Source organism: Gavialis gangeticus, unplaced genomic scaffold (genome assembly GCF_001723915.1).
Source record: "Gavialis gangeticus isolate Ggan-Ray unplaced genomic scaffold, GavGan_comp1, whole genome shotgun sequence".
Taxonomy (NCBI): Eukaryota; Metazoa; Chordata; order Crocodylia; family Gavialidae; genus Gavialis; species Gavialis gangeticus.
The window spans coordinates 122,083,880-122,099,552 of NW_017729024.1; the positions used below are offsets into that span (position 1 = coordinate 122,083,880).

The 15,673-nt window shown below is 42.1% G+C and overlaps 1 protein-coding gene across 3 annotated transcripts in view; it reads left to right on the forward strand.

The window, feature by feature from the left end:
- PUM3 (pumilio RNA binding family member 3) overlaps positions 1–15,673 on the forward strand; it is a 65,865-nt gene that overhangs the window by 41,800 nt on the left and 8,392 nt on the right. For all 3 annotated transcript variants that reach the window (XM_019517639.1, XM_019517640.1, XM_019517638.1), the window contains 7 exons: positions 1,664–1,762; positions 2,444–2,497; positions 3,911–3,991; positions 7,409–7,551; positions 7,996–8,218; positions 8,737–8,824; positions 10,664–10,754. In XM_019517639.1, coding sequence (XP_019373184.1) covers positions 1,664–1,762; positions 2,444–2,497; positions 3,911–3,991; positions 7,409–7,551; positions 7,996–8,218; positions 8,737–8,824; positions 10,664–10,754 — 779 coding nt within the window. The remainder of the gene's footprint in view (positions 1–1,663; positions 1,763–2,443; positions 2,498–3,910; positions 3,992–7,408; positions 7,552–7,995; positions 8,219–8,736; positions 8,825–10,663; positions 10,755–15,673) is intronic.

Here is a 15,673-nt window from a genome sequence, read left to right on the forward strand (position 1 = left end):
CAGGTGCTGCCCAGCCAGGGCAGGGCATGGGACAGCCATGGTTCATTGTGGGGGGGGGCAGCTCCTGCCACTGCTTGCACCCTGGGAGGGCACAGCAGGGTGGGGGCTATGGGGGCATGTGCCCCTGCATTTGGGCAGGGTGGGTGGGCTGGAGCTGGGCTGCGCTGGGCTCTTCTTGGCAGGGGCTGGGCTCAGGAAGGGGGCTACAGAGGGGGCTGCAACCACCCCAGACTTCACCATAGCCCTGTTCCCAGTGCTGCCACCACAGCACGCCTGGCGCAGCCCTACCTCTTCCTGGCCTGTGGATGGAGGCAGGGCATTGAGCTGGGGCTGCACCAGGCATGTGGTGACGCTGGGAGCGGGGCCATGGCGAAATTTGTGATGGCTGCAGCCCTGGCTCCAGCCCGCAGCTGCAGTCCGCCCACCTGGCTTCATGCAGATCTGGGGGCACATGCACCCCTCCCCGTGTCCTTCTGGGGTGCAAGCAGTGGCAGGAGCTGCCACTGTCGCCACCCCCCCCCCAAGCTGCAGCTGTCTCATGCCCTGCCCTGGCTGGGCAGCACCTGCCCCTATCCCTTCCTTCTCCATAGGGTGGGGGGGAATGTTGCTCTGCTCCCCACCACACTTCTTCCCTGCCCCCTCCCCTTCCACCATACCAGACCTCCAGCTGCATGCAGCTCTCCGCATACTGCTGGGTTGTGCTCCTTGCATGCATGCTGCACTGTGGCTGCACACACGGACGAGCGCTTATCGGCCACATTGGGCTGATATCCAATACAGCCAATTTTCTTTATATCGGTACCAATCTGATATCAGACCAATGTATCGGTCCACCTCTAATTGGTAGTCTTTGTTCTCCAATTGAAAACAAAGACTACCATGTTACTGGAGTATTTCTCTCTATTAACATTACACAGCTCTTACTCTGTATCTAAATCCAAATGTAAGGATGTGCATAGGATAACATTGCCACAATCACAACAGAACTTCTTTTGCCATCATTCCCCAAAGCTATATTGACCCAGATGTTTTGGGTTTTTGTTTTTTAATGTTATCCATGCGCCTGCCTCCTCCCTTCCCTCTCTCTCCTTTTTAAATGGTGAAATATACTTAAAGGTCACGGGACATTTTAACTCTTTGTGACTTTTCCAGGAGAAACATGTTCTTTCATAGCTGTGTTCCAGTTAGGCTTGCCTTTTTACCGTGGTGGTGTTGCCCTTCTAACATTTCATGTCCTACATCAGTAGCCTAGAACAGGGGGCCAGCTTTTTTTGGTAGGCATGCCACAAATTAGTCCTTTACCCTCTGACTGCTACCCCAATCCCCTTTCTCTACCCCATCTGCTGCTCTGCTTTCTGCTCTCCAATTTGCTCTCTGCTTTGTCTCCTGACCTGCTTTCTGCCCTATCTGTGGCTATACTGCCTGTTCCTTCTGCCACACACAGGCTGCCATGCCACTTGCAGCATGTGTGCCTCAGATTGGCCACCTGTTATCGAGAATCAGTAGCACCTTCTTCCCCCCCATTTTTTAACTTCCTACTATTCAACCAATAATGCTTTTGACTACAAGTTTGAGGGAAGACTGACTAATACTTGCCCCCCCCAAACACTTTTCACAAAAAGAAATCTGTCTTCAACTACCTACTGTATCTGTTCTTCCTCAGGAAATGATTGAAGCCATCAGAGAAGCAGTAATCTACTTGGCACATACACATGATGGAGCCCGGGTAGCTATGCACTCTTTATGGCATGGCACACCAAAGGTATTATGCACAGCTTTTGCCTATCCAGCCTCATCTTAGAAGTTTTAGGTTTTGAGCTCTAGGCTGAAATGTAGATTTTTGTCTGTGCCTGACTCTTTGGTTGCACATTAATTGGGCAGTTGATATTTAGGGGTACAGAAGGTCAAAATACAGAACATGATTGGTGCCTTAAATGGTTAAAAAGATAAACTAAAATACTTTCTATTAACTAGTTCTTATGTTTTGGGGTTTCTCCTTCAAGATTAGATGATATGCAAAACCATGTAAGGAGAGCAGAGCAGAGAGCCATGTTTAAGTGTAAGGGGCATCATGCACTTTTGCTGGAGTACTATAGAACTAAAATTTTGCTTATACATGGAAGGGGAAAGGTCTTTCACATGGAGGCAGTAAACTAAGTGCTTGAGCTCTGTGGCCTGCCAACTTAAGAAAAAGTGGTAAAAGAGAGACTTCAGCGATGTGGATGGGGCCAAAATGCAAGTAAGAGACCCTAGGGGTTCCTTTCTTTGGACTTTTCCACTTATTTTGGTGTAACACTTCACTTAGGATTAAGGTCTTTAATTAATAAATGAAAATGTAACACCTGTAATAAATGAACTGATACTAAGCATTTAGCTGTCAGTAGCATCTTAGTTGCTGTAAATTGTTACCAACTGATGTTTCTCCTTTTTTTTCTTTGGATAGGACAGGAAAGTCATCCTGAAAACAATGAAGACTTACATTGAAAAAATAACTACTGTGAGTGATTTTAAAAACGTTAACTTAAGTAGTTACTGCAACATTTTCATAATTGTCAAGTCGTTCCCAGTTTGAATGTACTCTGAGCTGAGAAGAAACTTGGAACCAGCTATCTGAATAGGAAAATTGTTACAAAGCCTCCTGTTTAAGTGCAAAAACAAACATTTTGGGCTTTATAGAAAAGTTTCCTTCTTCCAAAGTGTCATATTTGTTCTGTTCAGGGATATACAGCGATGATGTCTCTATGTAAACTATTCAGCTTTCTCCGTTAATGGAGATAGGTTAAATGACTGGTTGGTTTATTTCAGTATAACAGTTCTTTTACTGTTATGTGAAAGTGTGCAGCATGTATACATGTCTCTCTCTCAGAAGTGGCCCACAATAGGCATTTAGGAACCTAAGAATTGTGTAAAGACCTCTTGTTTGTCTGGAAGCTTAAATTCTGGTCCAGCTTCCGTGGAAGTTGCTGAATGAGTCCCATTGATTGTAGGTTTGGACTTAATCAAGACTTGCTCCTCAAAGGTGGTGACTACTAAGGGGTGCAAAATGGGCCCTATTCAATCCAGATTTGGCCCGCATCAGGGACAGTGATTTGATTCATTGATTCGGATCATTATCCCCAGTTTTGATTCAGCTGAATCCAAATCTGAAGATTCGATGCTGATTTTGGAGAATCAGCAATTCGGCCATAGACACAGCTTAAAATGTTTCAATTTTTTTTTTTCATACCTTGAGGTACCAGGTGCAGTTCATGGATGCTGGGATGGATGGAGCAGCCCACAGGAGCGGGGGGCTGGACAGGATGTTCCATCCACCCCAGCATCACAGCATTCACGAACTGCCTGGTACCTTGAGGCATGTTGAGAGAACATTTTAAAGCTGTCTCTGTCTGAATCTTTCTTTAATCGATTTGGAGGGTTCCAGTTTGATTTGGAGAGATTAAAGGGTCTCCTGGTTCAATTTGGATTTGGAGATTCAGCCTCTACACAGCCCTAGTAACTACCTTCAGTTGTAAAGCAAATCTGTTCTACAAATAAAATCATCTTTTTTCTTAAGGTAGTTTTTTTAAAGAGACTTCTGATTTTACAAATCAATGTGTGCATTAAATTCAGTTGGTTACATAGGACATTAATAATCAATGTTGTGCACTATGTTGCTGTCCAGACAGGGTGATGCATCAATTTATAGAGGCATCTCCAGATTCTTAGCATTCCTAATTTAAACTCAAGGGTACTACTTCCTTCAGAAAATAGCTAAGACTGCTAACAATAGATTTAAATCACTTTCCAGCTCTTGGAGTAGCTGTCACACTTGGGGCAGATTGTCATCATTGCTGACCTTTAGGAAATTACTTACCATGTACATTCCTTGCATTGTATGTTTTTAAAGTGTTTTGGTTTCTGGTACTTACAGGGTGAATTCTCTCATTTGGTCTTGCTTGCAGCGTTTGATTGCATTGATGATACCAAGTTGATGAAACAACTAATCATATCTGTAAGTAGCTGAATTTTCCTAAAATATTATATTAAGTGTTATGAGTGCAATTAGGAGAGATTAATAGCTTTTAAGCTATTGCAAGGGGTGTTCCAGAGAGGTTTTCAGATATCTATTTATCTTTCCATATTTATTTCAATCTGTATTTTGACTTCCCCCCCATCCCCTACCCCTGTTTAGAAGAGCTTGGTGAAAGACTACTTATTAATGTTGTTCTTGTATTTTTACTACAGTCTTCAAACCCAGATTTCTAGCATATCATCTTTAAAATAAAATATTTCACTTGATTTCATAACATTTTAGGTAGTGGGGAACAGGTGGTGGAAGGGTAAACAGTTGGGGATGGAGGAGATCAGGTGATGCATGTGGGAGTCAGACAGCCTGACCCTTGCCACCTGGCCCTGCCCCTCCTCCTGCCACTTATCCGTTAGCTCCAACCTCAGGGCTGGGCTGGGCTGGGCTGGGGCAAAGCAACCACATGCTCTGTGCCCTGGGCTGAAGCAGTGCTGGAGCCAGAGGGTAAATAGTGGGTAGGGGTTGGGGCTGATGTGTTGGGGAGAGAGACTGGGACAGGGTTGGAACTTCCCCCTGTGTTGGGTGGGGGGTACCTCACCTTGGATTCAAGTATTTATTTTCTTTTTCTTTAACATTCTCTGGGTTGGATTGAAAGCCAGCACTTGTGACTGGGAATGAAGATAAATGGCTGTCAGGAAGCGAGATTCTGTAGTGGAAAGAAATACAAAGGATTGGTTTGGGGTGTTAAGAACATAGCTTTGGGAGCCCTGCAGTATTTGTCAAAGTGAATCTCTCTCTATTTGTATTGTCTTAAGAACTGAGCCCCTACTTGGATGGCAGGCTATTTATTTGTCAGGAAATTCTTTAAAATTCTTCTCAAACTCCTATAGTACAGTCATGTTTCCCATCGGCTGCCTTGGCTATACAGCCCCTCATGTTTGGGTATTGTAGTCACATTTATATTTCAGCATTTATATAAAGGTCCCTCCTGGTCCTATTTTAAATTGGTACCCTTAGAGGGCTTGCCACTTGTTGGAACATGTGAATCAACTGAAGAAGGACTTCAAAAAAATTATTGTAGACACAAGGTCTGTCTGTATTTTCTGTCAAGACTATGAGAGAGAGAGCGAGAGAGAGATTAGTTTGAAGGCATATAAAAGACAGAACAGGCTAGCACCTGAACTGGTCCAGAGAGGCATAAGCTACTTCTGACTAAACACAAATAGGCTCTCGCCTACAAAAGTTTTATGCCTTTCTGAACCAGTTAGTCTGTAAGCCTATAACATGTGAGCTATTGACAATGTCAATGTGACTGGTTCTCTTAGATTTTCCCCTCACCCTATTTTTGTGCAGTCCTGCAACTGAAAGCTACAAAATCCCTTAACCCAATTCATACTTAAAGCGGTTAAGGTTATACCTTGTTTTGGCTCCGCAAGGTACATTTGTACTCTCTTGAAAATGTACATGATGTATGTTGAATTCAGAATCAATACCTACAAATGCCATTTTTCTAGTTCTTTTATTATTTTGTCATAAAAAGATCTTTTGTTCCTAAACTAACCAGTTGATAACCATGTTCAATTCGAAATACCTTGGTTCCTTTGTCCACCTGATGTGCATGTGCACTTGCATGTATATTTTGTGAAATTTGGAATGATAGTCTGCAAGTTCCAGTCCTGTTGAGATAAGTGTGCGGTTTTATTTGCTTTGAGAATATACTTCTCTGTTAGACTGAAGTTTGGAGGCTACAGAATTAGCATACTGACTAATCCATCAGCCAGTTCCAGACAGTACTCGGTGCATCATTAGGCAGTGAGAGGTGTGCATTTTTCCACTTAAGTTCCCACTTTAAGCTATAGCAATGGAGCAGGTATCTTGCCATCTTTTGCCCACTACTAGCCCCTGCCAAAATGTCACCTGTTTCCCAAAGCAGATGCTAATAATGAGTCAAGAGGTACTGGTTGTTCACTTCATCTTTCTTTTGGCAGCTGTTGTTTCCAGCACAGAAATCCTTCCAACTAGGGATTTTAAGGGATTTGGAGAGCAGCTGTTAGTTACTTTCAACATATTCTATAGCCCATGTTGTAAGTGCCTGGAGCTCTGTAATGCCATCTCTTATGTATTTATTTTTTAAAGTATTGGGTGTAGGCACAAAATGACTGTCACCTTTTTCTTTTTTGATTTTTCTCAGCCAGTGGGCAGGGTGCTAAATCTCTAGCAATCCCCTGCACTTTGAAGGCAACATTGTATTGCCGAAGAAAACAAAATCCTATACCCACAAAGTAGGAAGAACAGAACATGAATACACTCAGATAGGTGCTTTCCTATTATAGAATCATAGAGAAGTAGGGCTGGATGGGACCTCCAGAAATCATCTAGTTCAACCCTCTGCCTGAAGCAGGATCATGCCTATCCAAACCATCCTATACAATCTGTCTAAACTTTACATAAGACTTCCTTCAACCCTGACACAGCACAGACCATAACCAGATAAAGTGGGCAAACCATGGCAGCAAATGCCCGCTTCTATGAAATATTGATATATGCTCAAGCGATCCCTGGTAGAGGGCCATGCCTCCCACTACAGAGGAAGGAAAGAACACCCCCAGTCTGTACCAATCTGACCATAGGTTTTTTCCTTCCTGACCTGTGAATAAACAGGCACCCTTCTGTAAACAAAAAACCCCCAGCATTGTGAATGTGTGTGTGTTGTTTTTTTTTCCTCCCTTGACCTCTGTAAGAACTCTTGGGCATGGTCTTAACTACATGGTGCTTACTCTTAGCCTTCCATTAATCCCTTGCAAGTGCCCTGTGCTTTTTATCTCTGCTTAAATAAGCTGCTGAAAGGAAGAAGTCAGGCTTGCTGTCTTCCTGAGAACTGTTGATTTACTGTTTAAATGGCTTTTGGTCACCTGAATTCAGGATAGTGTCTTCCTAGGTATCCATAATACATGCCTTCTGATACACAGATGGGCATGTGGTTTATAGCTACCACTTGTATGAGTGATCTGGTGTGACTAAGATGTTATGAAGTCTGTTAAATTGTAACCTCTTGGGGAAAGATTTATTCTGTCTAACCCATTTGGCTCTAGGCACTCAAAATAGGAATTGTACTTATAGATGAGTAATATATTTCATTTTGGAGTTTTTTTTTCATTCAACATTCTTTACTTTTTTTTTTTTTTAATGCCACTCTCCCCAAAAAGGCTCAGAGTGGCTAGTATTGACAAACCCTACGTGGAACTTTTGTGCTGATCTAGGCTTTCAGGTTTTTCTTAATGGTTAAATCATCAAGCCTAAATTGTGGTATCTTTCTTTCCTCTCCCCAGAATCAGAGTGCAGGTTTGTTTGTGGAAACTGTTTTTCTACTGCTTTTATGTTGATGTCTGTTAATACTTACAGGAAATAAATGCTACCCTCCCCAATATAATAAATAACAAATATGGAAGGAAGGTTCTATTGTACTTGCTAAGCCCAAGAGATCCTGCCCATTTCCTGCCTGAGATCATCAAACTATTACAACAGGGGGATGGAAATGAATACAGGTAAGTGAGGAAATGCAAGTTTTGTGTGCTTTTTGTTTTGTTTTTCCCCTGAAGGAATTGTAAACTACTTACTTAAACAGTGCCCACCAAAGCTTGAGATCACACCGGGATTTCCATAGTAGAATAATGGCATACCCAGTAAGGAAATGAAATTGGGTGAAGTTAGCTTTGTAGCAAGAGCTAACTGTACTTGGCCAGTGACCTTGAATTTAAAGAGTATAGTGTAGTTTTAAACTTTTCATATTCTAATTGCCTAAAACCTGCACATATGGAAGTTCATTAAATCCAATTTACTGTGTAATAGAGAAAAGTGGCCATATGTTAGGCCCACAGGTGTCTAACTAGAAAATGCAAGTTAAATTGATTTTTATTTAACCTGCCATATGAAGCAACTTTCCTGTAGTAATAAGGCCACCATATTGGGCACACTGTCTTTTTCACCAGTAAGAAAGATGTAGCTACCCGTCGTCATGAACTCTTGGAAGCCATTTCCCCCTCTTTGTTGACATATTTGCAAGAAAATGCCCAAGAAATGGTGATGGACAAAACTACATGTGTCTTGGTGACAGACATCTTAGGATCAGCTCTTGGTGATGTCCAGCCTGCCATGGATGCCATTGCTAATTTGGCAACAGAAGAGCTGGTTCCGGGTGGCAAAGATGGACAGGTAATGCATCTAGTTGAAGCTTATTTACATTTAAACAATGTTTGGGTTTTTAGTTTGTTTAACCACAACAGTGCTGCTATTAAAACATGTTAATAACTTGTTAACACGTTAAACTCTAGGAGTTCCAATAACCCTTTAGCAATGCATGTAAGGTTTTGACCATGTGGAAGACCTACAGATTTGCATAGAGGCAGTTAAATAAGGAAACCCTAATAAATGGGAGTTGAAAGAGTGTGAGAGGGAGCAGAGAACGAGTTGGCTAAGGAGGAGTAGTACAGGTGATTTAATGCAGACCGTGAATCAGAAATGGAGAGGGTTGCTTAGGTTAATTAGAATAGCTGTAGATGAAGATTGGAATGAGCATTTAAACACAACCCTACACTTGTGAATGTTTTGGTATTTGCTTATAACTACCAGTTAAAATAGCCCAGGGCAATGTGTGTTGTGGAGGGAAGCAGGTGTTTGTATGCATTTGACGACTTTTAATCTGTTGGCATTGATTTGTTTATTTTTAAAAGCTTCATGTTGCAGAGCATCCAGCAGGTCATCTGGTTCTGAAATGGTTAATAGAACAAGATGAAATAATGAGGAAGAGTGGAAGAGAAGGTAAGCTTAGATATTCATCTTTTAATGAAAGATGTGTGAGCTCTCAGCGGGATTAGATGAGTTTAATTTTAAACAGAAAAAGAGGTAGGGAAAAACCCCCACGGCTTTCTTAAATGGATATCAACATATGGAAAAGGCAGAGAATGTGCAAGAAATAGATTTAAGCGTACATAAGATGACCATCTGATACCTTCAGTTGTCACCAGCTATATCAGAGTGTGGGCAAAATACTGCCCACTAAGTGATAGCCATATCTGGCCCACAGCAGTTTCCTTGGCCCTGCCTGGCCTAGGTGCAGGGGACAGCCTGGACCATGATGCACAAGGCTAGACCTGCTCCTCTGGGTATGGAGGTGCTGCCTGGCACAGAGTGCAGCCACCCTATCCCTCCGTGCAGCTCTGGGGCATGCCAGGAGCTGTAGTCCACAGGGCTGGGTGGAAGGGCTTTGCAACAGCCCATGCAACAGTGGCTCACTCTACTTTCACACGTCCAGCTCCTGCTGCTGCCAGCGTTGCCGCTGCTGCTGGCCCTGGCCCTGCTGCCCAGGCAACCCAGCCAGTCCACCCTGCTCCCACCACTGGGGTGGGTGGGCAGTCAGGCATGTTTTCCATGAAGACTGACCCAGGACTCTTGTGGGCAGCCTGACGCTTGGCTGGACAGATGGCGTCTGGGAGCAAGATAGGCAGGTGGGGCCAGGATCGCCAGGTGGTGACTGTGGGGCTAGGGCCTAGGGCAGAGCCACAGTCCTCCCCACCTGCCAACGGAACCAGCTCACGTTGCAGGGAGTGGATCTCAGCTCTGCCCCAGGCCTCGGCCCCTAGCCTTGCTCTGTCACCTATCCCAGGATCCTGGCCTCGCTTGCCTGTCCTGCTCCCAGATGCTGTTCCCCATCCACTTCCTCTGTACCCTGCCCATTGGGTCCCAGGCCTGTCTCAATGGAGATGCCACCCTCCCACTCCATCTGTCACACCCCAGTGATGGGTGGGGAAGGGCCGGGGCTGGGATCAATTGGCATTTTCACTCTCGTCCCCCAATAAGTTATTAATATGAATAAATATTCATGAACTTATAATCATTTCCGTTATGGTGGGTTTGTGGCAATTCTGCTCTGTAGAGGCTGTAAAATGGGGTTCCATATTTATCATGTTGTAATCTATTTCTGAATCAAATGTGTTTTTAAATTTACAATTTTTAAAAACTGCATTGCTAAAAGCCAGCTCTACAAACTTGGCCTGGGTTTGAAAGTCCAATTAGGTTTTTCATTGTCATACATTACCAGTACTAATAGTTTTCTGAGACCTATTATGCCCTCAGTGATACACGAGTAAACTCCATTGCTTCAGTAGTGTTGAACAGCTGCTGCATCTTGTAATTGAAACTTGAAGAATAATTCTGCTGGTGATACCAAAAAGGGAAAAGAACCTTCCTTCTTGGTTATATTTATTGCAGGGTTAACAAGTAAAATGTAATAACGTTTTGTGAGTAAAGTAAGTAAAAATGGCTTTACACAGGAAAAAGCTGTTTTTTAAGAAGGTCCCATTTTCAGTGAGCCCATTTTTGGTGTGAACACGTTTTCAAAATATGAATAGTTCTAGGTATTCTTTTAAGAAGAACTACCAGTGGGTTTTCATACAGCCTAATGCTGCTTATTGTCTAATTAATTCAGAGCGATGCTTAAACCTGGTTTTGTGTGTGTAAAGGTATTGACTGTATTGAATAGCCAATTATTTTGAGTGTTAGGAAAAACATGTAAATATTGAATGGATAAAAACTGTTTGATCTGATCACTGTTGCAGAGGATTTATTTAATGTTCTCTGGCTTTTTTTGTCTCCTAACAGAGTGTTTTGCAAGAACGCTGGTAGAACATGTCAGTATTAAGAAAATGAAGTCCTGGGCAGAAGTCAATCGAGGTGCCATTATTCTTTGTTGGTATGTAGGATATGCATCTTTCCCTAATTATATCTCAAAGTTAAACTTCTGTGTAACCAGAGAGAATGCCCTTTAAAGTTTTCAACCAAAGAGCTGGTTTTCAATCACTTGCTTACTAGCACTTGTGCTGCTTGCTTTTAATATGATATTTTAATGCCCATTCTTTAGAGCAAAGCACCAAGTACATGTGAACACAGACCAGAACTTGTAGTTGTTCCCTCAGGCTGAGGTACTATTATGAAATAGTTCTGTGCTGGAAAACCTTCTAAAGACTGAAAAACAAATCTATTTCTGTAAGAAATAAAAACATTTCTCTGTGTCCTCGCCAGATGTACAAAAATCCTAGAAAAATAGGCCAATTAAAGCTAAGTATTTATGGTTCACAGGTGTATCTGTGTTAATAGGCAGCAAGCATCTAGGTGCCCTGGCAGATGTTACATTTATGACATGATGCATTACATATAACTAGTCACCCTGTCACAAGTTCAGGGAATTAAAAGGAATGACAAAACAAGAAACCAACTGCAAAAATGTTCCACAACATGTGGGATGTGTTTGTGGCTGTTTGTTATCATGCCTTAAATTGAACGTGTACCATCTGATTGGACCATCCCTCCCTCCCATGTGAGCAGGCTGACAGCCGCATAGTCTAACCTTACATGGAGCTGTATCTTGTATGGTTTTCAGTGTGCTGAGGTACAGGGAGCTGGGCTGAGGTACCAGATCACAGTGAATTCACCATGACCTGGCACTTAAATGTGTCCTGTCCTGCACCACCCAAGGGAGCTGTGGGGTCAGACAGCCAATCAGCTGGGCTTGTCTGCCTTGCTGGGTGCATTGGAAGGTTAAACTCCATGGTTGGGGGTGCCTTAGACTCCCCTGAATGGGAACCTTGCTAAGTCTTTATTGGGTTGCAAGGTTTCTGCTAAACAATGGCACAATTAGGATCAGTCCCTCATCCCAACAGTCCCACGTCCTACCATGCATATAAGAGTTGATATGTTTTTTAGAGTACACTTGGCAAAAGTTTATTAGGCCAACTTTCTCACTATGATAAAGGAATGAACCATGCAACTGCTGTGTCTTTACTGATCTCACCAGGATTAGACCATTGTGCTGTACACTGCTTCTATGTAAATACATCTATTGGCATTTAAACAATTGCCAGTTTCATTCTGAAACCAAATTTTTCACCATCTGGTCAAGAAATCGGGGAATTTAGTAACTTAAACCCTCAGCATTTAACTCGTGAAGTTTTGTCGGATCACAGAATTCCACTGTTGGCTATGTGCTGCTGTGGCTAGATTGCCTTCATTTAGATGTAGCACAGCACTACAGTGTGCAGCGCACACATTCTAGACCCTCTTGTCTCTTTCCTCTTTGCTTTCTGACTCTAATTTCTGTTGCCCGGTATACTGATACTCATGCTACTTTTTATAAATAGCTAGCAATGGTTGAATTGATGATGAAAAATCATTATATACTAAGCTTAGCTCTAATTTACTCTGCAAACTTCAGTAGGATCGTTGTTGAAGGGAACTGGTAGCACAAAACACAGTTAGATTGAAATCTCTCTACAAGCTTATTTTACTTAACTGCATTGTGGGAGTCCTATGGGACAGGCTGTGGAAATTTGTTTGATTTAAGCTATCTTACCTTTTTCATCTTAACTTTCAGAAACGGATCTATTAACGTATAATAAATGTATTTAATTCCTTTTAAATTTGCTAATCCTATGCGTAGTTTAGAATGTAGTACATGAAAATTTTCCATGATTTAGAGTTGTATGATTTAATTTCATTGGTCCTACTGCTCGTTTTCTCTATGCAGTATCTTTTTACTAAAAATTTATTTTCATAATGTAAGCTGACAGTTTTGAGAAATATTAATGTTTATCTTCTGCTTGCACTTTGATAAAATGGCACAGGTCTTGCTGCCACAGATTGATCCCAAAACAAAGTTACTTCTGGGGGGTTCACTGTGTTCACTCTGAACAGGTATTTTCGCAAATTAGGTTTATGGTTGTGGTGTCTAGTCTCATTATTGTTAGTGCAAAGCTACTTTCAGTTTTATTCTTATATCTATATCTGTTATAGTGTTTGATGTAAATGCAGTTTAGATGCATCTTGATATTACAGCCAAAGTGGATTTAGTAAGGTGGTGATTAACTTGAATGATTCTGACTTATTCACACTTAGTCTGTGGCTGAGAATTAGCGTTTGACTTGGTTTATTTATTAGTCCTCCATGGCAACGGTGCTAAACCTGAATCTGGACAGATGGTGATGAGTTTTAAATTTTAAAAGAAGGGTTGAAAGAGTGACACCTGGCCACTCGGAAGCAGATCTGCATGGGTCAAAAGGATACAAATGTCTAGTCTGGTAAATAAGTATTTTCTGGTATCAGGAGGTTACTGGTCTAGTGCGAGTCCCCTAGAAATGGAGGGGTGGCATATCTTAATAGCCAGACCAGCAAAGCTACTTTAATCCAACCTTGAAAGCGTGCCTTGGCCTTCAGTTGTCTTAGGTACAAAGTAGGGTCTATGGTCCGCTGGCCAAGAAAAGCTGATGGGGAGATGCAGGAAGCCCTGACAGCTGCATTTAGACTGTGAAGCTGGCTAAGGACTGCAACTTTGTATTTTAGATACTGGGTAAGAACAGGTTAATATTTGTTTACTTCCATATCTGTTTTTATCTCAAAATATGGTTGCCCATTCCTTATGTGTGTTCTCATTTTGTAATAAATCCTTTCATTTGTTTCTTTCTTTGCTGATTTTGCTTATGGAAGGGGTCACTTTTTGAGCAGGTGATTATTGTAGGATAACCTCCACAAAAGGTGACCTGTAATTTCTTCTCGACCCATAAACCATGTGGCCACCTGGGGGCTGGCAGAGATTCCTTATACTGAACCCTGCAGATACCGCTAAGGGCAGTGGAATAGAGGCATGCTGTGATAGAGAGCCATTCTAGGGCAACCTCCAGTCTTCCTTGGAGGCAATGGCAGCACAGTGGGGGAGAAACTTGGGGCTGCTAGGGGTCCCCTGCGGCCAGGTTTGTAATAATTGCTACCATAGAATCTGATTCTCTTGGCACTTTTGGATGAAATAATCTTTGCCTTTCTGTAAGTGTCCTATTTAAAGACCACAAGATGGTCACATATGTGTCCCAACCAAATATGAATTCATTTGATTTTGTAATTTGTTTGTAAAATGCTGCATCTCCTCTGAAGTCTCAGAAAATTAACAGGCTTATCTCTAGTATTTGAGACTGGGTAAGAAATTGAATATTTCACGGGATGAGCACAGAGCTTTTTAATTGCTTCCTTACCGATTCAGGCCAATAGTAATCTTAGTTAATTTCTTGCTGACAACCATCCACTCAAAGAAAACACAAAACCTAGCTCTAACACACCCATGTCTAGTTTCAGTGAAGAGGCCAAGGATACAATGTAAACAGACTTTAGCTGCTGTTGTATCTGGTATCTTTGGCTCATTATTCAGATGCAATGGTTTCCTGAGCGTGGATTGTTGCTGCTCTGTGGCTCAAAAGACAACTTTAATTTCCAAAGCTGTAAATCTGACATCTTTTATTCACCCTCCCCAAAGAGAGGGAAAGAGATACTTGAGCATGTGTTTGTACTAGAATATCCATGTTTTGATCACAGCTGAATTTTTCTAAGTAGGAATTCTTTCATGTACTGTACACTTTGCAGGTCTCTTATTGCTCCTTATGCGTAACATGATTTTCTTTTGTTTAACAAATTGATAGAACCCACAAACTTCAATCTGCTTTTTTCCTTCTATTTTATGCAGTGCCCATTTAACTTCCAGGACGTATTATAATTAATCTCATCCATATTTAATTGCATTTAATTTAATCTAGTGACTGCCTAAATTATACAACAGGGTTGAGTTCAAAAAGTGCTCTAATCAGATGCGAGTAATGACTGCCATCGATTTTTTTTTTTTTTTTTTTTTTTTTTTTTTTTACATAAAATGTTACTGAAATGCAAAAAGAGCTGTACCTGTAAAAGCTGCCATGGTATCTCTGTTGTCTGTCTTCTTTTGCCATTAAGTTGTGCAAATGGCTATAGAATATTGTCTAACTTGCTTATCTGTATCTATATATCCACAAACCAGATCCACTGCTGCAAGCAGAAATGGCACACTTAGAATATATATATATATATATATATATAAATCCAGACCTGAATGGCTTATATGTGCAGCTTAACAGTCACCATAGCACATTACTGGTATGCTCTAATATTTGAACTTCAGGTACTTCTGTTGCCCATTTAGATCTTTTTAAATAAATTTAAATCCAATTATTCTCCATATAAGTATAAATTTAGAAGTAGCTCCACTGAAATAAGAGGAATCTTCAAGTTCTTTAGTGAGACCATCTTTGCCTCCATTTTTCTGAGCAGGGACCAGATCAGCCCCCACACTGGGACCCTGTAGGCCCCAGGGGAGGCGCACCCAGGCCTATGGTCAGTGAGGATCTAGTCAGGGAACTTCTGGAGGGACTGGACATATTTAAATCAGCTGGTCCAGATGATCTCCACCCCCAGAGTGCTGAGGGAATTAGCTGAGGTCATTGTGGGGGACCCCTGGTATGGCTTTACGAGCATTTGTGGTGCTCTGGCATGGTGCCAGCAGACTGGAAAAGGGCCAATGTGGTTCCCATTTTCAATAAAAGGAGGGAGGAGGACTCGGGAAACTATAGGCCAGTCAGTCTTGTGTTGATCCTGGGTAAGCTTTTTGAGAGAATTATCTTGCTGCATGTCTGCGAGGGGCCAGCAGGGGAGATTATGCTTAGGGGCAACCAACACTGGTTCATTTGAGGCAGGTCCTGTCAGACCAACCTGGTGGCCTTCTATGACCGGGTCACAAAATCCTTAAATGCAGGGGTAGCAGTG